The sequence below is a fragment of the Netta rufina genome (assembly GCF_964035555.1).
Source record: "Netta rufina genome assembly, chromosome: 2".
NCBI lineage: Eukaryota > Metazoa > Chordata > Aves > Anseriformes > Anatidae > Netta > Netta rufina.
In genome coordinates, this window is record NC_140124.1 from 37,344,939 (window position 1) to 37,368,207 (window position 23,269).

Consider the following 23,269-nt stretch of genomic DNA (forward strand, 5'->3'; position numbering starts at 1 on the left):
TGTCCCTCCTCTGAAAATGTTCCATTCCCACTGCATTTTCATTAAGGTATCCCACTGTGCACAAAAAGCTATTTTCACTGGTTGTATAAATATTTGATGTAGCTCTGTTGACAAAAAGCTATTTTGATGTTCTGGCTTCTGATTTACAAGAGGTATATGGTAAAAAATTCTTTCTTTGCTATGACAGCTTTTCTAGCATGCAACAATTTTCACTGTGTTGTCTTTGAACTACAAATCTCCCTCATCTAGGAAACTAACCTTTAGGCTGCTGGTGCTCTCAGAGATGAAAACCAGTTATCTGGTTCTATGCTTCTATGTGCAATGTGATCTGAATGTTGGCCTTTGCTTCAAATTTATATTCCTCCCCTCCCTTGAACCTTTTCACCTTCACTATGAGCAGAAAAAATAATTCCATATGGATGATAAAAATTCCAGCCACTTCAGTGGATAAGGTGAAAATAATTGGCCAAATGCATCACTGGTTCATCTCTGTCAGCAGCAGTGCAAATATAACAGAGACAATCAACTTGCTCCTCTAAAAACCTGACTACTTTCCTCCTCCAACCGACTCATATCTTGTTTAAGTCCTGTCAATGTTTTATGGCCGGTTGGCTGGCTTTTTCTAAGCTTGAAAGCCAGGAAATTTACAGACAATGGTAAAACAAATACAAGAATGCCCAGTATTTAAAGAACTGTAGTTCAAAACAACTAAAAATGATCAAGCTAGTAATTACTCTGTTAATGCACGAAAACATAGCTTTGATTCTTCCTCTCTTCTCATCCTCACCTACTCTTACACTGCTGACTGAAAACTTACTGTTAAAGGAAAGAAACAGATCCTTCCTGTTACCTCGTTTCCATTTTCAGTGGTATTCATTTGTACCTGGCTGCTATGGTCTTTACTTCTCACTAGAAGAGGGAATGGGTGAAGTCCTACGATCACTTCGGATCACTTCAGATCACTGCGATCACTTCACATTTGCCAGCATCAGTTACACCTGGGATTACAGGCAGCATTAGCAATGACATGAGTTGGATGAAGTAACAGTAAGTAGTAACAACTCCAAATTTGAATAATTTATGCTGCTGTTTCTAACTTACTAGTGAAGTCTGAAAACATTTAATGTATGGTGTAACACTCCATGGTTTACATTTTGTAATTTGCAAGTGTGTTGTATCTCTGTTTATTATTATATGGCATGATAAGCAAAAATAAACAGTTGCTATCAGTGAACTTTAAAATTCTTTTAAATACAAATTATTAAACTGTTGGCAGAAGGAAGAAACAAATTATGTCTGCTGATAATCTGGAAATCTTTACTTCAGTGGGCATTCCAAGGACAAGGGGGAAGAAGATAATAACTCTGCTTTTAAGTCTAATAAGCAAAATAATGAATTCATACTTTAAGGCAAAGAGAAAACCAGTTCCCAGAACAAAGAAATGTATATAAGCAATTAGATAAAGTATGCTAATATTACCTTGATTTGCAAAGGGATTAATCAGTGAATACAGAGATCAGCTGTGAGGAGATGGATAGGCTGCCTTAAAAGACTAGAAAAAAGACAAGAAGCCCTCAGCCTCCTCTTCTGCCTTCCTACCCTGGTTGGTGTAAGCCTGAAAAATCTGTTCCACTGCTCTGCAGCATAGGAAAATGTTAGGATTTAAACCACAAACACTTAACTGCAACTGAGAGTGTCTTACAGATGTTCCTAGCAAATATCCTTCTAATAGCACGGGCATAGTCACAGCGTGTTAACGTAAGAGTTTTAACTGATACCCTTTTAAAAGCCTTAACTCTGAGCTTTCTGGCTACTAAAACTGTTCTTCCTGAAACTGGAAGACGCTAAAGGAAAAAATGTTTATTAATAGCTCATCTTCAGTCTCTAATCTAAATTAACCATGAATCTGTCCACTTTCATATAATTCATTGTCCTGTTTGCATAGAAACTTTCATGTCATCGTTCAAGCTTACTTTATCTATGTCTGTAGGCAGTTATCCAGCACTCCTCACTGGGGTGTCCGAGTACATGAACTTCCCTCAGAGCTGTTATATAAATGAACTTTAGAAGTTTAAATAACAGAAAAATGCTGTGTTTAAAGCATTTTAGAGTACATTGATAAGCAGATTTTATTAAAGAAAACACTGAGCCTGATACAGCCAATTAGTTTTGCCTCGATGAGTTGCAATTTATAGACATAAAATAAATGACCATGGCTTTAAATAAGTTAACTAACAATTAGGCTTTCCAGGAAGCTGTATGAAAGCATTCCATCGACTGAACTTTAGCCCTTCTTTTTTTTTTTTTTGCTACTTGCCACAAAACAAAACAAAACAAAAAAATAGGATTGCTTATTAATTTCCCAATTGACTTTTACCAGAACCAACTAATATCACTGTGTTTTATCATGGGACCTGGAATTCTGACTGGCAGCAAAATGGGAAGAAGATGCTCTCGAAGCAGTTCTCCTATAATTTTGTGGCACAAACCCATGGAACTTAGTAGCAGGGCCCAATCTACGGGTTACCACATCCCTTTTGAAGAATGTAAAACAAACCAAAATTAGGTGAAAGATTCATAGCATTCACAGGATTCAGCTATAAGCATTTTAACTGTGCAGTATACCAGTTACATAATTTTCCAGTAAAACTAATTTGGCTGCAAGTTCAACATTTCGATGTTCAAGTACTTCCCTTGGTTTGTCCCCATGGTCATGTCTCCAAGATCCCTATTATGCACCAAAACCTTTCTTTGTGCAACAGGCTTGTCTGCAGGGACACCCTGGTGGCCAGGAATGTACAGATTGGCTGCATACAGCATGAAGTTGAATTCACTGCTATATCTTCACAGCATGCAAAAATCTGGTTTTTAGTCTTTTCATCTTAATAATACCATCATTGACTCATCACACACATGAAACTCGTATCACTAGGACGAAACGAGAAGCACAGACATTTTTTATAAAAATATTGTGCCATAAATGTGAAAATATCCTCTGCAAGAACTGGGAGTAACAGGCCAGATACTGGCCAGATAAGACTAGAGGGTCCTTATAGGTCCTTTTACCGCCCTAGCATCAGACCCAGGCACAGCGTGTGGCCAGAGAGCTAAGAGGAAAGACACTCTTCCATTTATGTCATCTGCTTTACAATCTTAGTAATTTAATTCATTTTACTTGGTACTGTTGATTAAGTCTGTGTATTTCTGCAGTTACAGAATCTCTATTATGTTTATAAAATACATGATCTCAGCTTTCCTTATTCAGATGCCAAAATATTTCCTGTGCTTTCATTCCACTTCACTGAAATAGGATGATTTAAAACAAATATGCCCCAAGCCTATATTAAAAGCACCTCCCAAATGTCTTCTCTTCAAAGATAATGACCTCTATTAGAGGGGAAAGGAAAACAATCACAACATAATGCTTTCTGTAATTTCCATACCATTTACCATTCCCAGGCTGAAGATGGCGTTTACCAAGGAGCCTCCTTTCCTGAAGTGATCTGTCATGTGCTCCAGCCAATTTGCTTCTAAGCTGTTGACAGTCTGCCCGTTCCTGGAGATCCTCATAGGGATGGTCACCGTGTAATACTGGCTGCATTTTTGGGGGGTTTTAGGCTTGTTGAAGAGCGCGAAGATCTCTGTCTCTAACAGAAAGTAAAAAATGGAGTAAGACAACGACCACATCATGGTATGTCAGCTAAAACAATGCAGAACCCACTGTTTGCCCTCGTCTGACTATACGGTGCAACTGCAAATACTTTGGAACATGTTTTAATCCTTATCACATTTCTGCAGTGTCCAGCACAGGAGAAACCCCAAATCCAACACAGTACTTTGATTATTCTTACAATATTTGTTACTAACAATGGATTCACTGTTGATAATAAAACATTTTCAGGTAACCATACTTGTGTACTAATGGACAGTCCCCCCACTACAGTTACCAGTACAAACCAAGATACAAAACCTAAGAAGCTCCACAAACTGCATTAAGTACCATACAAGTCACAATGTCACTAAAACTTAAGGCGCATTTTTTGTCTTCTTTTTGCCTACTGAATGCACTCTTAAAAGAAGTTGGTTCAAATATGAAATCTTGCAGATTTAGGAGCAACTGCATTACACAGATCATGGCCATTAAAATGAAGCATTAAATAACTTGTTTTTGATAATGCTATGGCACGGAACCAGCAAGCAGTAGGCTCATCTAAAGAAAACACAATGAATCATAAATAGAGAGACAATGCTAGCTGGTTAGTTGATTTACTCTGGGTCTGAGCCAAGGCGAGACATTGACACAACAGCAAATGAATCTTGAAAGTAGAATTGTGAACGGGCTCAAAAATGAGAACATTTTCTAGACTCTGTTCCATATCTCCTCTTACAACTGAAAAAAGTCACCGTTGACAGAAAAGTTGAGCTTTCACAGCTCTGAGGTTGGAAGTAAATTTAAGTGCAAATTGACTATTGACTTGCAAGAGCCAAAAAATCCCTCTAAATAAATAAAAAGGGCAAAAACATCAAGTGAAATCCATTCATTCAACAAGCTCCTCTTTTTTTTCCAAGTTATTATATTCTAATCTCAAATATTAAAATAAAGAAAGAAGTGTCAAGAGAAATGCTAAGATTGCTCTCTAACAGAAACGTCTCTGAGCATGAAGTGTGTAAATGAAAATAATATCAGAAAGGAGATGCTGGCAGCACTTGGAAGCAGGAAGCTCACTATATAACCAAACACGAGAAGGAGACCTAAAGATCTCAGACATGAACCGTGATTAAAATAGAATTAAAAGGAATAATTAACACGGATCCTCTTGCTGTTTGCCAACTGCTTAGAAAGAATAAAACGATGAAAATCCTAGCTCAAAAGAGCATGCACACAGAAGTTCTGCAATCAGTTGGATTCTGACCCCTAAAACAAACTCATGTTGGAAATTGAGATCTTTTGGTGTATACGAAGACATTTTACTAACAACAGTAAATCATGGAACTGGAAACCCATAGGGAGATGATAATTTGGATTTGACACTGGGCTGTTGACAACAGGCGTTTAAAACGTGTGGGAGTCGTTCAGTGGTTGACTTGGTTTTGCAACCATTGCTACACCAGTCCTTCCCACTGGTCCGGTCACTACTGACAAAAGTTTCCCCCAGGCAGTCTGGCTGCTCAAGCATGGACAAATACACCTCCAGTTTGGTTGTAAATAACACGGCACTTTGGGACACAGCATTGGAATATTTGTGCCTTGTTCAAAAATAATTATCAGCGGTGTTTTCAGAGCCCTTTAACCAAAAGGAAATTAAATGAGCATTACAAAATATTCAGGAAAAAAAAATATGAAGCAGCATAAAAATAACTCTTAAAGAGTACAAAACTTAAATGAAAGGACAAAATTAAGATCCCACAAATTGTAAATATCACTCCCCCCCACAAAGTTTAATGTAGGGAAGAAGGAGTTCAAGAGTGATCACTTCCTATGGAATAAGTAGGGTAACCGGGAAAAAAAACACCTGGTACTTTCTACCTTCATGTTCCCAAGGAAGGATGGAGAACTGGTGCCAAAGACTGAAATACATTTTCCATGGGAGGAAGAGGGAGTGCTGTAATAACAAAAAGCCATACCGGAGCAATAAAGAAGTCAGCAATGTTGTATAGGCAATAGATTCGGGAAAATCCTACTGGAGGGGAGCTATTTCATTTTCTGTCATATAAAAGTGCCTTCTCAGACTTTTACTCTTGGAAAGTATTTGCATAACTCACCAGTAAAAATACATGAAAAATAAATAAGGCCAAAAAGCACTCAGAGAAAGAAAGATAAATAAGGAAACTAACCACATCTTTTTAAATAAAACCTCTTATCTGGCAAATCAGAAGCTGTAATAAACTCAGCTAGAGTGTCTCAGACAGAAGGTTGGGAAGATTTGAGGTGGTCAGCTTCCCACTATGCAGAAATATTAAGAACGTGGTTGCTTGCAGCAAACAATTTCCACAGTTCAGTGCGGAGAGTAGCATCAAAAAGATAATTGCTAGGTTAACTCTCTCAAGGACAGGATATATAAAAAGAGAAAGAAGAACTACAGAACTCAAAGGGGTTCTATAATGAGTAAGTTTCTAGCATAAAACAGCAGAAATTATTCAAATAATAGCAGTGCTTTAACCAAACCTGGCTGCTGCCTTGCCCCCAAAATTTGAGGATCGTATAGCGAGAGGTTACTGAAGAATGATCCAAATCTGGTGACAAAAACCTAATTACATGACAATGCAACGGAAACCAAGACAATAGTCCAAGTCCAAATAGTCCAAGAATGCATATTCATTCTCAGTCCTACATTATAAAATCCCCAAAGGGCCAGGATTGTTTGACTGAATCTATGTAAAACATGAAGAACAGCGATAAATTGAAGTCAAGGACAGTACCAGCTCAAAGGAATGTAGATGGAATTTCCTTATGTAGATTTATAACTTGTAAGGAAAGTAAGTAAAGAAGTAATAGAAATAAGTGCACACAATCTCTTCTAGGATGTAGACAAATATAGGAAAGAGATTTAAAGTGAAAAAGGGACAAGAATCTTTTTCTGATGATTTTTGATTTTCTAAATTACTCTGGTCTACATCCTATTTTAAACTACAACTTCTGCCACTGAATTAACCTCTGAGAAACAAACACCTTAAGGAGGGAACTTTGAGCTCTCAGCTGAGATTATTTTTTTTAGATGATATAAAATGACATCTAAAATTGGAAAGCATATCAGAAGAGATATCAAGAAATCAAAGCAGAGGAGAGAAAGAACAGGAGAAAGGGAGAGAGAAAGGGGGAAAGAGCGAGAAGAGGAAGGGATGGGACAAGATGAGAATAAAGAACAGAAAAAAAAAAAAAGAAATTTGAAAAAGAATAAAAAAGAAAAGAAAAAAAGAAAAGAAGTGAAAAAAGAAAAGTGGTCTGTGAAAAATAACCTTCAAAAATATGAAAATCATAAGGTAAATTATTAGGAACACCATTTCCACAAGGACCATTATTATGAATTAGCGAACATGAACCATTACCAGAAATAACTACTGATTTCCAGATACCAAATAACCAGAGTTCTCAGATTATCACAACAAATCCAGAAATCAACCAGTTCAGCTGAACAGCGGACTAAAATAAATCTTTCCACTGAGGCACAGGAACAGGACATAACACAGTTGCACCTGGCTATATCAGCTCTTCATTTGCCATCCGACTTACCCTCAGTGATTGCGAACCGCGTAACAATGCTGAAATGGGGTTAAGTGGTTCAGTTGGTGCACCCGTTCTTGGCTTTTACAGCGCTCAGTTCCCAGCCCCGAAGGAGCTGGGTACATAATTGAGGCAATTTTAAACTTGGCTTTTAAGTATTAGAGGTCACTGCCGTACTTACTGCCGGTAAGTGGTTTTGAGCCTCGTGCTGGCACTTCGTTCTCTGCAACTCCATTCTGCGTGTCTGCCGCTTCTCTGACGCTCGGGCTCTCAGGTTGTTCTTCGTTGCCCTTCACAGACTTGAAATTTGGCTCCTCAGTAGCCTGTCCTTCACCCCTCCAGCCTTCCCTGGATGTGGCACATTGGTCAGCACTCTCCTCACTTGGCGCTTGAGTACTGCATCCATTAATGCCATCTATTTTCTCGCCATCCAGCGAAGCCTGATCCTCAGGGCAATTTGAAACATTTTTATTATCTCTTGATTGCACAGAGTTGTTACTGGCGGGTGTCAGAGAGGAGCTGACAAGACAGTTCTTTTGGGAACGGTACTGAGGTATAATTCCAACAAATTTCAAGCCTTGACTTGCTGCATCTTGAATCTACAAGTCAAAGAAGATTAGATTTTAACTGTCAAGCTGTCTTAGCTAAATAGAAATACAGAAAATAACACCTTTCAAGGGAGCTAGCGTGTCATTTTGCTACATTTGTCCACTACCACAGGAAATTGTCGTTACATTTCCATAAAAAGCTAAATTCCACAGAAGTAGGATGAGAAATTCCCTACACTGCCTAAACTGCAATAATACAGAAGTGCACACACGCATGCACACACACAAAGGGAAGCAAATGCCTAAATACGTCTTCACAAAGCATAAAGGACTCTTCGAAAAGTTTATTCTGAATTTCCAGAGGTTGCATTACTCACACGAAGTATCAGCATCAACCTTATGAAGTCACAGGCTGACTGTTACACCTTCTGCTGTATGAGGCACGTGACTGAGGCTTCCACGCAAGAAAAAGGTTATTAACTCTCTCCGTTACATGCATCAGCAGAACAACAGTTGTTGTTTTTCCTATTTTGGATTCAGACACAAATGGCAAACTTGCACATAATGAGTACATAAAAGCAAAGTTATTTTAGTACATCACGTTTGGGAAGACAGAGAACTCCACACAATAGCTGGGAGATGAGCGAAGGAGAAGAATGAAAACTAAGGGGCTGTATTACTAATCCTTTACATTTTAGGTAAAGAAAGAACATGAAGGAATCGAATCACAAAAGGTCCTAAGAAAAGAGCACTGGGCTAGTAGTGACAATCAGATAAAGCAGGAATTAGCCAAGGAAGGTTTGAGATGTAGCAGAAATAGAAATCTATTGCAGAGACTCAGCACTACGGACACACCATCCAACAGAGACCTCAGCCTCACACCCCTGAAATCCAGCGAGCCAGACTCTTGTGAAAAGGCCTGAGTTCATTTATCAAAATCACCAACAGAAAAGGAAAGCTTTCCATGTAACACATACACTTTGTATAACATACAGTCTAAACACACATAAATATTTCAAAAAGAAATGGCTTAAGAATGGAGAAACAGTTTCATTTTCTGTGCGTACCATGCAATTCTGGAGAACTGAAGTGTCTTAATTATTCTCTGAGGTTCAATTTTGTATGAACTTGTGTGAAACAGTTCAGGCTTCTTTTCAGGAGCAAGTGAAATACAGTATTTTACATGAATCTTTGCGTTGTGAAACCACAAGGGATGGAACAGAATAGGGAAGAATTTTGTATAGATGTATATTTAAATATAAATACCCACATATTTTAAGAGGAAGCTTGTTTCTGCATTTTCCCTACCCAGAATTATTTTTTTCTAAATGAATCATCTACTTCCTGCTAACGTGGTCCTGTTCTGAACATACAAACCTACAGATGATACCTGATCTACAAGAACTTCCTCTTTCAAACCACCGCTTTATTTTTCCTGTTAAATTAACTCTTAAGGCTGTGATGGCAGGAACTTAAACAGAGCTCTCCAGGAAACAAACACAACAGTTTTTACAGGGGTTTAGCCTGACGAACGTGAGATGCTGACTTAACTAAAGCTCACTGCTAAACGGGGAGGATAACCTCCAGATAAAAATACTACCTGCAGTATCTTGATCAAATGGATGTGTGTCTGCAAGGAACATCAGCATGCCACTGGTTTGCTCAGAAAGGTTGATGTTGCACTCGTAACACACTCAAAGTTCCTGAATCCCTGTTGCAATTTTACAAATACATTTTTAAGAAGTCATCGAAAGAATTACAAATTCAGCTCATCTGTTATCACTAATCTATACACACATCACCACATTTGTTTAGCAGGTTGCAGGGCAGCTAATTATAGAAATTTAACTTGTATGCAACTCCTAAGGGTGTGAGGATAGTACATATGTAGTTTTGTTACTGGTCCTGGAAGCCTGCTTGTCAGCCCATAGCAGGCTCTCCCACACTGTGATTTGGATGAGAACAGCTTTCACAGCTATTGTAGCAATGTTTTACAGTCTTGGCACACTCAAAGAAAATATGTTCGTTCTGAGGAATACCTGAACCTGATGTTTTCCTTCTGAGGCTCTTGTTCTCAGAAGAGCAAGAGGAGGGAATAAAGGCTGGGATGATACTCTAAGCTCTATTAGCCTAATGGTTTAGCACAAATATTACAAAAAGAGAACACGTCTGCACTTTCCAAACAAGTTAATCAGCAGTATATAGAATACAACATTTTATTTAAACCTATGTTTCAAATTTTCCCACTTGCATAAGGGAGAACCAAGCACCTCATTATTTTCAATAAAGCCAATGTAACAGGAAACGTTACATCGACTGGGCAATGGAGGCTGCAGAAAAGCAAAGTGATGCATCAGCAGATGCAAACGGGCTCTTTCCAACTTCCCACAAAACGACGAGGAAGCTAGCTCACGTCATAAATAAAGTATGAAGCCCTAGCATTTTCGACCTATGAACGAAAGTAATTTGATTTCAAACAACAAACAAAAATAATTTGATTTTTTGGCACCCTATTTAGAGTCTAAGTAGTGCAGAATTATAGTTGCCTTTACAGCCAGAATGAATTATGCCATCCGGTATCCATCTCTAGTTCTTGTTTTCTGTATTTGAAATACTCAAATTCCAAAAAACACAAACCTGGGCTCAGGCAAGAAACCAAACCTCGGTACCCTGACAATCAGTAACAGGGCAAGAGAAACGTGCAGGAGAAAGCAGGGGTAGAGGTGAACTGAATGGAAAGAACATGCTGCTGCTTTGTCAGGCTCACCCACAGCATAGCCCAGATCAGATAAATCACAGAATCACAGAATCACAGAATTTCTAGGTTGGAAGAGACCTCAAGATCATCGAGTCCAACCTCTGACCTAACGCTAGCAGTCCCCACTAAACCATTTCCCTAAGCTCTACATCTAAACGTCTTTTGAAGACTTCCAGGGATGGTGACTCCACCACTTCCCTGGGCAGCCCGTTCCAATGCTACACTTCATTGATTTTATGTGCCAGCCTAGAGAACAAATGGGGAAAAGCCCGCGCCATGCTACAATAAGAGGAAAAAGCAGAGGAAATGTATCTCTACCGTGTGCCACATCAAGAAAAAAGATAATAGAAGTGCTTACACCAGTTGATCCACAGTAATTTCAGTGATTTCCCTGACCTTTTTTATATTTTAAACATGCCACATAGTTGCTCTTTACACATTGGGAAATTTTTGAAAGGGAAACTCCAACAAAGAAAAAAAAAAAAGTTATATATATATATATAAATATAAAACCACAATTCTTTGGTTCTTTCCCCAGATAGGAACAGAAACATTTTTAGTGCCTCAAATTGCAGCTTGGATGATATTAACCACAAATTCAAACACAGATCTCCATCACAAAAGATGCCGTTTAACAACAGAAGCAGAACTTAACTCATTTATTTTAATTTGGGTAAAAGAAAACAACAACAAGTGGGTCCATCTAAATCAGTTTATAACTGGTTTGTATTAACCTGGAGACATGCCAGTTTAAAAACAGAACCTGTTTAAAGAAGAGGTGAAATTTCATGTGTACAGAGGGCTAATGCCATTACAGAATTTAATGCCAACCCTATAATTTGCTTGATTAGAAACCTGGCATTTTCCCTAGAGGGGAAAAAAGGACCAAAGGACCATTTAGCCTTTGCTATCTGTGAAATAAATATCAAATCTCCCACTGACTGCAGCAGGGACAGGGACAAGCACTGTGTCAAACCCCAACATCACTACCTTAACCGAATTTCTGCTGGGGCACTTGTGTTAACACTGCTTAACATTTGTAAAGCATTATTGATTATTTTGTGACCACTGTTTGAATACTGCCTTTGGAAAAAAGGCACCATCAGTAGCACAAAGCAGTGGCACTGAACATTTATGTTGATGTAGCAAATTTATGTCCCACCTTCTGATCCTCTTAAAGGCTTCCTACCTAGTTAGGAAATTGCTGGTGGTCAAATGTAAAGGTCTGTAACAACATGCCTTGCGATGGTATAAATGAAAGATGAAATCCTCTTTTCTGAAAACTACTTATTTTTAAACTATAGGCATCACGACCATGAAGGAAACCCACAGACTCCAGGCTGGAAGCCCATTTTGAACGGTTACGTACAGGTTTTCTTTTTCATATGTTTAGAATAGAGACACCTTGAAATTCATTGCACATTTCACGTATTGTCTGTGAGTCTGTGTTTCTTGTTGCATTATCAGCTCCAAAATAATCTCCTATTCACGGAGAGCAAGATGGTATTACCTATAAATACAGGAGCTCACGGATACCGTTCCCCTGCTGAAGAGAACCGTGATTTGTCAGCTTCTGTAATTGCTCACAGTGAGATTCTGCACGCCTGTCCCACGGGATGGCACACAGCAAACCAGACACTGCCAGCAAGCTGAGGGGAGTATCCCACCTGCATCAATAAGCACGGGAAGTAACACCAAGCCACTTAATAATGAGAATCTCTCTCTTGGATAAGGATTTCCAAACGGTAGACTTAATAAGACAAGTGTTAGGGATTTCTCCTAGCTCTTGTATGCCAGAAGCTGGAAGCTCTCAGCATGCATGCAGAGCAGAAGTAGTTTTATTACTGTCATCAGGACACTCCAATTGGTAACAGTCCCAAAGGGGCTCAAGACTTACACTTCCTGACGATCTGGATGAAAGCAATCTTCGAAACTTGGACTCACTTGGACTGAACATTTCATGAACAGGTTTGCTATACGTTTCACGATATAACAAGGTAAAACGCCAGGTTAAAGGGGACTGCTGCTAATACAAAAACAAACAAGAGAAAAAACCTACAAAGAGCATGCATAGCAAAAGCACACTTGGAGAACAGACAACATTCTCCAGTGGCAATGGACTGATTTCCCAACAGCCAGATGCATGCAGTTGGCTCTGCAGTGAACGAAGAGGAAGACAGCCACTTAGTCCTGCTGATGGGAAAACATATGGCCTTTGAAACAGTAACTTTGAAACAATTTTGCTCAGAGCTATCTACATTTTTTTTAAACCAAACATAAGCTGTCTTAGCTAATAAAAGAAATGCTCATCTGTCTGTTTGCTTGTTGTTTTTAAAAGAATAATGTTCGAGGCATCAGATCTCCTAATGCACACCAGAAATAAGGTCGCTGTATTCTTCCACCTCATCTTAGGATTCAGACAAACCTCCTTTGCCAACAGAGATAGCACCAGGGATCTTTGGGCAAAGAACAGTATCTTGTGGTTTGAGGAGGGTACTACGTACTGCGTGCCAGGAGCTGGAATTGGAAAAGGATGTTCAAGACTACGGTTCTCCAACTGCGTCCTCCTTCATTAACATTTAGCAGTACGTTTCATCACAAATGCCAAATGTCCCCCTCCTAGCTTGTTCATTTCTGGAAGCAGATGTTTAAAATTAAGGCAGGCTTTTAGTTTGCCTCTGACATTTACTATAGATCTTGCTTGCTCCTTCCTGAGAAGGCAGCAACACTCACCAAGAGTTTACTGCTTATTTTAAAACCAACTAAGCTTAGCTAATGTTCTGAAGGAGGGTTTAGTTATTTCTAAACAACTCAAAACTTCCATGACTTCGGCACTTTGCATCGCTAAGCTTACAAATAGGGATAATTCTACTAATCAAATAGCAAAGCAGCAACTGCTAATCATTTCTCTGTCCTTTTACTCTGAAACTCTGTTTCAGTACTTGAAGGCTTCCAAACCATGCAACCTTTCTGATGGGATACACTGTCATTGAAGCATCTCCTTCCCATACTTTTCTATCCTTTTTCAGTTCACGTTCACCTATTAAATTATGAATTTGATATAGACAGTTTGTGCTCTCATAAATAGCAGTAAATATAAATGTAGCTTACAGAAAGTCAAATCCCTGTCTACATTCAGACTTTCCAATTACCAGTCATTTTCAATGCCAATTACATTATAATTGGTCATCATGGATAAAACACTGGAGGGATGCCTTGAAAAGAATACCTGTAATCCCAGACCACTGGGTCTTGCTTTAAACAGCATTGCTGGCAATGTTTATATTGATGCTTGCAATTAAAACCGTGACCATAATTTTACCACTTAGGACCTTTGGATAAGACTGTTGCAAGTAAGTTCGTAGATACAAGAGAAGACAGAGTCCAAAAACAAAATGCAAAGACAAAAAACATCTTCACAGTACACAGCTCCTTCAACAGAGCCATCGATGGGACACTTCGAGCTCTCACTGTATTTGTGGCAGAGCAAAATAAGGCAGCAAACAGCGAAAAGAAAGCAAGCTTCGCAGTTTTGCAACATGCTCATTGGTAGTAGACTCTGCAGATTGGAACTGAAAGCTACAAACAGAACAGGGAAAAACATAATTATGCAAGAATTTACTGCAACCTACTGTTCTGTTGAATAAAACAGAAGATATGCTCTTCAGACAGCACTGCCAAGAGAGATTAAGTTACAGCAAGCTATGTCTCCTGCTACCAGAGCCAAGAAAGGGTCTAGGGTAACAAGTCAAAATTCCCCTTCAGCTTCTGTCAGCGATGTATTCCTTCTCGAGAACAACTCAGCTGGGCTATGTACAGTGCAGGGCAGTGCAAGCAGACGCGTTCCTTTTGGTGGGTATCCCATCTCAGTAGATGGCAGCTCCTGAAACCACACTACCTCATCCTCTGTAGTGTTGTGTGCAGTGATTCTTCTCAAATTATTGTCTTATTTCAGCATCTGTTCCTTTCAGAAAGCTGGCAAAGGAAGAACATCACTGGACACAGACTACAAAGGTTCAGAGACTGGAGCACCCGCCCAAAAGCTGCTGTAACATACCAGAGTCCTTCCAGCTTTGCCCTAAGCTCTGAGAAGAAATCATGGATTCATCCACAGCATTTAAGATATATTCCCTGAAAACTGCTTTAGGCCTGGGATAAACTAATACAGAGCAGCCTTCTATGCTTATTCCACCCAAATACCTGATAACACTACCAAAAAAAAGTCTGTACAAAGTATGTCTCAAAAGCTTGATCCAGAGAACCAACATTTTTCAAATGCAAAGTGCAGGCCATGCCTTACATCTGAAACTTTTGAGAGACACTCATAAGCTAATGGGTAAACAAAGCAAGGGGAGAATAAAGATTTATAGAGACGGTTGGTTGAGCTTTTTATCTATCAATCATTTTAGCTGGACAAACACAGTTCAGTGTTTGTAGAACATGAGCAAACATATTCATTTAATTGTAATCAATTTGAAGCCGTGCTATTCAAAACAGATACGCTGGTTTAGTGCATCCCTTTCCTAAGCAATAAAAAAGGGTTCGTGATAACTTTAAATATGAAGAATTCGGTCTCAAACTTATGGACTTGACATTTAATTTGCAGGGAATGCTTTCTTTTATCTCTATGTAAACCAAAGAGTGTTTCTGTATAACCGCATTGTTACATCAAACCATCTGTTACTTGTAGCCAAAATTACAGTTTCAACAATTTGACCATATTTTATTTTAGCACAGAATAAAATATTATCATGTTTATTATTGAAAAAAAAGTATTTTTTTTTTCCCACCAGACAGAAGCGGGATCATTAAAAACATCAGCTACATACTTTACAACATCTATTTTTATCTTGGTCAAGAGGACGACTCTAAAAGCTGCTGGGGGCAAGGGATTAGAAAAGCACAACCAGGCTCCTGGGAGAGTCCTGAAAATAGTTGTGCAATGTTCATGGGAGATATATATCAACACCACTCTTACATGGCTTAGTCAAAAGAACACAAGTTGAAAGAAGCTTAACCAGGAACAGATGTTTCCCTTCACACCAGGCTGTTTAAAATACATTATATGCTATTTTGTACCATTTCTTGTTATATATACACTTATAAAATGTTAACAAAATGCACTTTAATAAATATTATCACAGCGGATCACAAACAGCTGAACCACTGATGTTGAGTTTTAACTTCTGCTTCATGACCGTATCCATTGCTAAGATCCAAATACTCAAAAACAAAACAGGGGCTCTGATTGCTCTGAAAAAAATGCAGAAAACAAAGCAGTCGGCTAAGTGCTCGGAGATGGTTTTCATTACAAAGTGCTAAAGAATTAACTGGTGAATTGTTCTTTTGCAAGTACTCTGGAGAGTGAAGGTTTCAGAGTAGGATTTATTCTGTTTGTTTGAAGGATGGAAATGATTTTAGAAGAGGTTGAGATCACATCTAGATACGTAATCCTAGGTAATAAACAGTACTGCAGAAGGGTAATTGTCTAGACACAGAAGTAAACTGGAACTGCTCAGTCATTTGAAGAACTAGCCTGTGAGCAGTATTAAAGATTTTTTTTTCCCCCCTCTCTGTCTTCTACTACCACCTGCTCTGACCATGTCTCCTGTAAGAAATTTCCGAACAGGTCAGCTAAAACATATTTAAAGTAAAGAATAATGTTCAGGATTACCATATCCATGGTAACAAGCCCTGGAATTAACAGAGCAATTGGAGACTTCACAGAAGAGATCCTTGTAAGACTGCAGCAACACATTCAAGAAATCCACCAGCAGCCTAGAGCTCTTCCGAACATAAAAGCTTTGCTCCTATCACAATGGAAAAACGAGAAGCATCAGAAATGAGAAACAGAAAGAGACAAGAACGTGAGAAATACTGAAATCAGTATTTTTCTTTGCGATTGTAAGTCCAAAAAATTGAAAGATTAGTAATATTTACATTAAATTTTCATAGGAAATTGTATACTCCTGTCTTCTCATTTGCTTATCACGTTATTACAAACATAAAAATACTTTTCTCTATATAAATAATACATAAATACAATATAAATATATGCCATTATGGACAAATTTGTTCCGGGACACTTCTCATTTTCCATGCCTTCATCTAGTTAAGATGCTGACGAGAGTTTCAAAACTTAGAAGTTGAGAGGTCAAAATCATTTACTATCCTCGCACACACTACATGGACATGTGAAAGTGCCCTGTTTGATCCATAAATGATGATTACTCATTCTGATGTGAGTAAACACACAGGAAATGAGCAGAGAGCCATATCTGGGCTGAATCACTCCCTTGATTGAGAACATCTATGGAAAAGATTTTAAAAGATAATTCACATTGACATTAGGGTTTTATTTTATGGGAGAAACAAAAGTCCTTCTAAATACCCCAACCGTGCTTCCACCTAGCAACTAAAAGAAGCTGGAGAACTAACCTCTCTTTGAGCAGCAACACAAAAATCCTTCGCCCATCAGAACCACAACACGGGTGACTCTCCAGAAAATCATGCACATGAACTAAGATAGCAGTCATCTTAATAACACCGTAACAGATACAAAAAAAGAGAGCAGGAAAAGTAGTGTGTTGGTAGTCTGATAAAAGCATCAGACCTGCAGTGAGATTGACCTCTGGTAAATGTTCAGCTTTCTGGAGAAACATCTCACCTTCAAAGAATACACTGACTGAGTTCAACTACAGTTTAAGCTTGTTAGTAATAAAGTACATTAATTTGCAGTGCATGAACTAACACTCAAAATATACCAATTCTTCATGCCAATTCTATTCCTGACAAAGCTTTTCTGCTTTTTTTTTAAGACATTTATAGAAGTTCTAGTAAATACTCGTTGATGCTATATTCCATACAACTGGTGACAGGACTTACATACAGGAGATCCCTTCAGCAATGTAGGATGCGAGTTCTTCCTACAGGCATTAGCATGCTGAAGACACTCTGCACAGCACTCTGGGTTGGTTAAGCAGTCTGGAAGAAGCCCAATGATTAGAAACAGGTAAATCTAGTTCTAAAACAGGGTAAACCTCTACCACAGCAGTGCAGGAGATAAAACTCCTTAAAAGCTGGCTTTGCAAAGTAGTCCAACTTCCTCCTCACCCCTTAATTAGAGGCAACTTGCTTTTGTACCAGGAGGACTGGTGATTACTGTATCACATGCCATCTCCTAAAAGAAGTAAACGGGTGACAGCATCCTTGCAGTGTGTTTTGGTGGCATATTCCTTCCTGGCATCCTACTCTGTTAAGTCTGAGAGGCACCATCGCTTCCTTGGCCCAGCAGTCCTATTACTAGAAAACAAATGTCAACAAACTTGTAGACAAAGTCACTACACCTGCAGGATTCACAACTATTTCTAGGGTAATCTGGACTATGTCACCAAAGTTCACTGAGACTGTGAACACGGAACAGCAATGAGCAGATTTGACAAACGTTGTCTCATACAACAGATTTAGTCAGATTACATGTTCCAACATGGCAATCATATCCCATGCTAGATTGGTCTGCTTCTAAAAACATAAAACCTATTAATCATCTGTACAGCCCTGGCTTTGTCAGAAGAAGCTGGCTTCGTTTCTGAATCGTGTCAAGTAAGGACAGGCCAGCAGGAAAAGGTCTTTCTCTAGGCAGAAACACAAAAGGAAGGTGCCTGCACTTGGATTTCAGTTGAGATGCAGCATTTTTAAATGATGCTTCTCCACGCTTATTGTACTTCCCTAGGGAAGTGCAATGGGTCCACAGGGACAATCGATTTGACCAATGAGATCAAATTGGAAAAAAAAATTAACAAATAAAAATTTCCTTCTGACGGAACACTGTTAACCAGGCAGCCAAAAATATAAAGATGTGCTTCCTAAATTTTAAAATGTCAGAACTGGGTAGAAGTGGTACAGAAACTTCTCCATTTCCTAACCTTTCACCAACACCACAAAGATGTGAACGTAGAAGTAAAAGCCTTCTGTCTGCTACAGTTCTTCTAGAGAATTTAACTCGGATTGATGTGAAAAGCAAAGGTCATGAGAAACATACTTGGCATTCATATATGACTGTGTATCTAAAATAATTCTTTGCTTGGGATGTCAGCCCAGCTTCTCTCCTTGCTGCAGCAGACTCAGGAGAACATCCTCAGATGAAAAATATGGTAACAGAATACACAGAACTAAAGAGCAACTAAGGAAGTAATTAAAGGCCACCCTATTTTACATGAGACAGAAGCCAAAGTACTACAAAATAGGGGAACTTAGCAGTAGCATTTCTGACTTGTAACAACTTCAGAATGATCTGAGCCACAGAGATCTGAAGTTTAGCTCTGCTCATTAAAGAGCAGATGAGCAAATCTTTAATCTCTCTTTTTCCTGAGAGCAAAAGACAGGAGCGCTGATAGCAGTGCAGCAGTAACGTACTTATACAGCAGTTCAGGTGCTTCTTCCATTGCCCAGGAATTACATGACCAATACACCATGGGACTGGTTGAGCTCTTCAGGACATGTCAAGCTGCATGTCATTTCCTAAACTAGATCCACATGGATACGAAGGAACAAACAGAACACGGTGTTGGAAGTCTGTTTTTAAGACACGGGAACAGTGTATCCCACGCAGCTTTATGTCCCCACTACCTAAGAGCCTCCTGTCTTCCAAGGCTCTTGTCATGGTCAGAAACCACAGGGCTGGCAAAAACATATAGAAAAAAATAGGAAATTCGTAGAGAGTGCTGAAGTGCAGAATATTCTCAGTACTGACACACAGATTTGACTGGAGAGTTCTCTGGCATTTCTGCAATGTTTTATGATCAGCCCCGTACCCAGGCACTCTGTTTCAAGGAGCTAGAAGCATTCACCAGGTGAAAGAACTTCTCTGTTCCTACTTCATTCCTCTTATACATTTATATGGCATTACAGAAAAAGGAAAAAGTTATTACCTATGCTGTATTCCATTGCAGAATGTGTTTTGTGTTTGCCAGGAGCAAGCAGTTACTAGTCAATACGACACACGGCATTTTCAGTGCAACAAAAGGTCAGCTGAGAAAAGAAGCTATTAAAATCGCACCCTTGTCCAAACTCCATGTAAATAATACTTGCTCAGCAGTGCATAATAAAATCAATAAAATTCGTTTTCCCAGGGTAATTTTTCCTAGCAAATTCCCAGTTGGAGAAAAAATTGACTTGTTACTTTATTTTGAAAATATGGGTATTCTACTTGATATCTTTTTTTAAAATATATAGTAATTTGCAATGCAATAAGATGGCAAACCTGTGCTAAAAGGCTTTCTGACAAAAAGCTCTGTGATCAAGGATTGACTACTCAATTACAACACACTATTAACTTGGATTGGATTCCACAGTTTGAGAATTACAGGGCTGTTCTTTTTTGAAAGCAAGCAATTGCCCTCCCTAACAGCTTTTTGTTCCACTTTCTTTGAAGAACTTCCTTTATTTTTCATTTATTTTGTTTATAAACATCTGTTTTATTTGACCTTAAAAGCAATGGACGTTTTTGTTGCTCAGACAAATTAGTTAATGTGACAATTAATTCCTAGTCCCAAACAAGTCCTGTTTCCTGAATTATATTTACAAAAATGCGTTGAGACTTTCATAATGTGTTTAATCAGATACAGACAGGGACACAGCACACACCTGACAGCAACAACTTCAAAGAACTTCAAATTCCTCCACATCAAATAACATCTGAGGATGAGCGACATACTCAGCCTACAGAGAAACTGTAAATATAGATTTCAGCTATTAAAATTTAAACGATTATATTTCAAAAAGGCATCTTCATAACCCCATAGTCAAATGACTTCTACCAACAGAAACATTTCCAAGTCTAGAAAAGCATTTTGAAGACTCTCAGAAATGAATATTTATGGTAATAAGATGACTCCTGGGTTGTCATTTTGTTTTCATGTCAGCCATGCTCTTTCTGAAGATTCAACTGCAAATACGTTTTCCATTGGAATGATGCAAAATTTTGCTGCCAGTTGTGACATATTTCTACTCTGATTTAAAGAACTGAAGAGCAAAATCAAACATGTTGAAACTAATAGACAAGAATTACACCACTTTTACCTAAGTGTGAATATGCTGAAATAATCCCAAATAGTGCAACAACACAATAAATAGTGCAATAACACAATAAACCCTGAAAAAAATTAGACTCGGATTCAAACTTCTGAAAAGTAGTACTTGTTCAGAAAACTTCAGCTTGTTATCAAAATCTGTTTGTCTGTTAAGTATGAGGATGATCAGATCTGCATTATTTTTAAACCAGTTTTTACTATTCATAGCAAAAAGCAAAGATTGAACATGAGTGTAGTCTGTCGAGCTCAGTCCCTATCAGGCTCACGCAGCCTGTGCTGAAGTCTATTCTGCAAAATTGTCTCCACGACCATCACTGCAAGATGGATTAAAGCTAGGGGAGTCCGCCTACCCACACTATTATTACACCAGGTGGCTATGTCAACATAGTATTTATTGCTAGCTTTTATAACATGCGATGGGACACAACAGATGCTGCAAAATCTGAAGCACGCACAGCAAATCTGTCTCCATCAAAATGGACATAACCTGCTAAATTTCAGTCTAGCAAAATATTACATCACCACAAATAGTTGAAAAAAGAAGGCAACAAATGAAGAATTGCAAGGTTATTTTCAATTTCGCCAATATATAGAAAAGTTAATCGAAAGCAACACTATTCTGGATGGCAAAGTGCTTTAGTTTCTGAGTACAGTCTCTAGCTGCTAACATCATCATACAGAATAAAACTTTAGGGAATCTGGGGAATTCCAGGAGTTAATAGGCCTTTTATCTATTGTACTATACAACAGTGTATTTGCACACTAAAATGAAAACGATGATATTGTTTCAATTTAAAATATTTACACCACTACAGGACCGTCTTCTACCTTGGTAACTTAGTTGGTATCATCTGTGACAGATCACTCTTCTGTGATACTACAAGTCATTTTCTCATAATAATATGATTAATAATTTGTTTCTCTTTTAAGTAAAATTGCCCTTCAGGTACTTAAAATTACAAAATACCAACAAATTGTAGTGAAGTGCTTCAACTACACAACATTCATGCATATTCCTATTGTCAGACTGACAGAACCAGTAGCAGCAACTAATGGTGCAGATAAGAGCATGCTGTGTTTTTTTTTTCTTCATTTGATTTTTTACTCACTCTCTTAACAAAATCAGGTATCTCCTTTTTGTCTGAAGGTTGGTTCAAATAGGAGCAGCACTCTACCTCCAAGATATATCCTTCACTATGGATGTCACCTTTTGGAGACCTGAAGAGACAGCAGAAAAACAGAATTAGTTTCTGTTGTTAACAATGCAAACCCAGGAATCCCCACTGTAAGTATTTCTCAGTGAGAGCTAACATTCAGACAAAACTTCAGTTCCAACACATTCTGTCCACTGAGTTCAACACAGTTTTGACAGCCTGCAGCTACAGCACATCACTACTTGCTAGGGAAGAAAATCACGGCAGTGATTGGGGAATGCCTCAGGGACTTCCAGATTTCTTAATCTGTCCAAGAAACATTTTTATCAGTCTGGCATCTAAGGCCAACACCAAGGGGGATTCACAGGCAGTGCAACTCTCAGGACACGCAGAAAGCCAGCTCCAACAGCACAGACTGACAGTGGCACTGGGCCCATTCGGGCAGCCTAAAAGATCAATGTTGCTGGTATGGAAAGTGAGTCTCCTATTCCACCTTAAGTGAAAAAAATGGCAAATAAATCAAACAGGTGTAGAACATGTTTTATAGCTGGTAATCAAAGGAATCTCCACTCTTACTTACCATTATGCTAAGTCAGCATTTAAAAACTAGAAGTAATCAAAGTAGTCTACCCTTCAGTCTTACCTCATGCTTTGTTGCTGAGAAATGCAATTATATATATGTTCCTTCTCTTTCAGAAGATACTAACTCCTAAAATAATTCAAACCATGTGACATTTGCCACACATATTGTTGAAAAATGTGGAAACATGATATTGGTCAAAATACCCAATGGGAAAGTTTGGAAGTTTGCCTGAATGACCTTGAGAAACAGCCCACAGGCCTGCACAGCAAAGCAGTGCCACCAAAGGCAGTTTTCATCTCTGGACTGCCATGGAAGGAAACTGATATGCTTGATCAATACAGGAAATGTAGAGAATCAGTTGTTGTATCAGCTCTTTAGGAAAACACATAGAGGAATGTACGAAAATAAAAGCCAGCCTGTAATTCTTGGGATTAGTAACAAAGCAGTTATCTTAACATCTCACACAGAGCATCAAAAGATCCAGTTTGAAGTACAGAAGTAATTCTGGCCAGTGGCTGCTTTATGGAGCGGGTACAGACAGGACAGAAAGAAAGGTGAAGAAGTTTGAACTAGGACTGCTGAGAAAGCAGCAAAACACCCAAACAAGGGCTTTGCAGGCTTGCCGTGCTTGTGAAAGCATTTCTGTGTTAGAGCTCTGTTCTGAGGACTGAGGCTGTGTGACACGTAAAGCACACACACCAGCTACAGATGGTCCCAGGGGCTTTCCCGAGATGCTCGCAGTTACTCAGAGCCATGAGATGCGTGGGCTGCTGACTGCAAACTGGAAGTGCGTGTTTCCTAGGCAATACTGCAGAAAGTTTCTGAAGCATCACGTGACGTTATATTTTGTACTTGTTCCTCCCATCTTTGGCCATATACACTTGCTTCATTTCTCTCATCTCACCTATACATG

General features: G+C 38.7%; 1 protein-coding gene across 1 annotated transcript in view; it reads right to left on the bottom strand.

Moving 5' to 3' along the window:
- Positions 1 to 23,269, bottom strand: part of RFTN1 (raftlin, lipid raft linker 1) — a gene marked incomplete at both ends in the record, with an annotated part of 82,168 nt that overhangs the window by 19,776 nt on the left and 39,123 nt on the right. Inside the window, 3 exons of the mRNA XM_084281602.1 lie at positions 3,444 to 3,647; positions 7,404 to 7,821; positions 21,729 to 21,837. Of these exons, the coding sequence (XP_084137728.1) occupies positions 3,444 to 3,647; positions 7,404 to 7,821; positions 21,729 to 21,837 (731 nt within the window). The remainder of the gene's footprint in view (positions 1 to 3,443; positions 3,648 to 7,403; positions 7,822 to 21,728; positions 21,838 to 23,269) is intronic.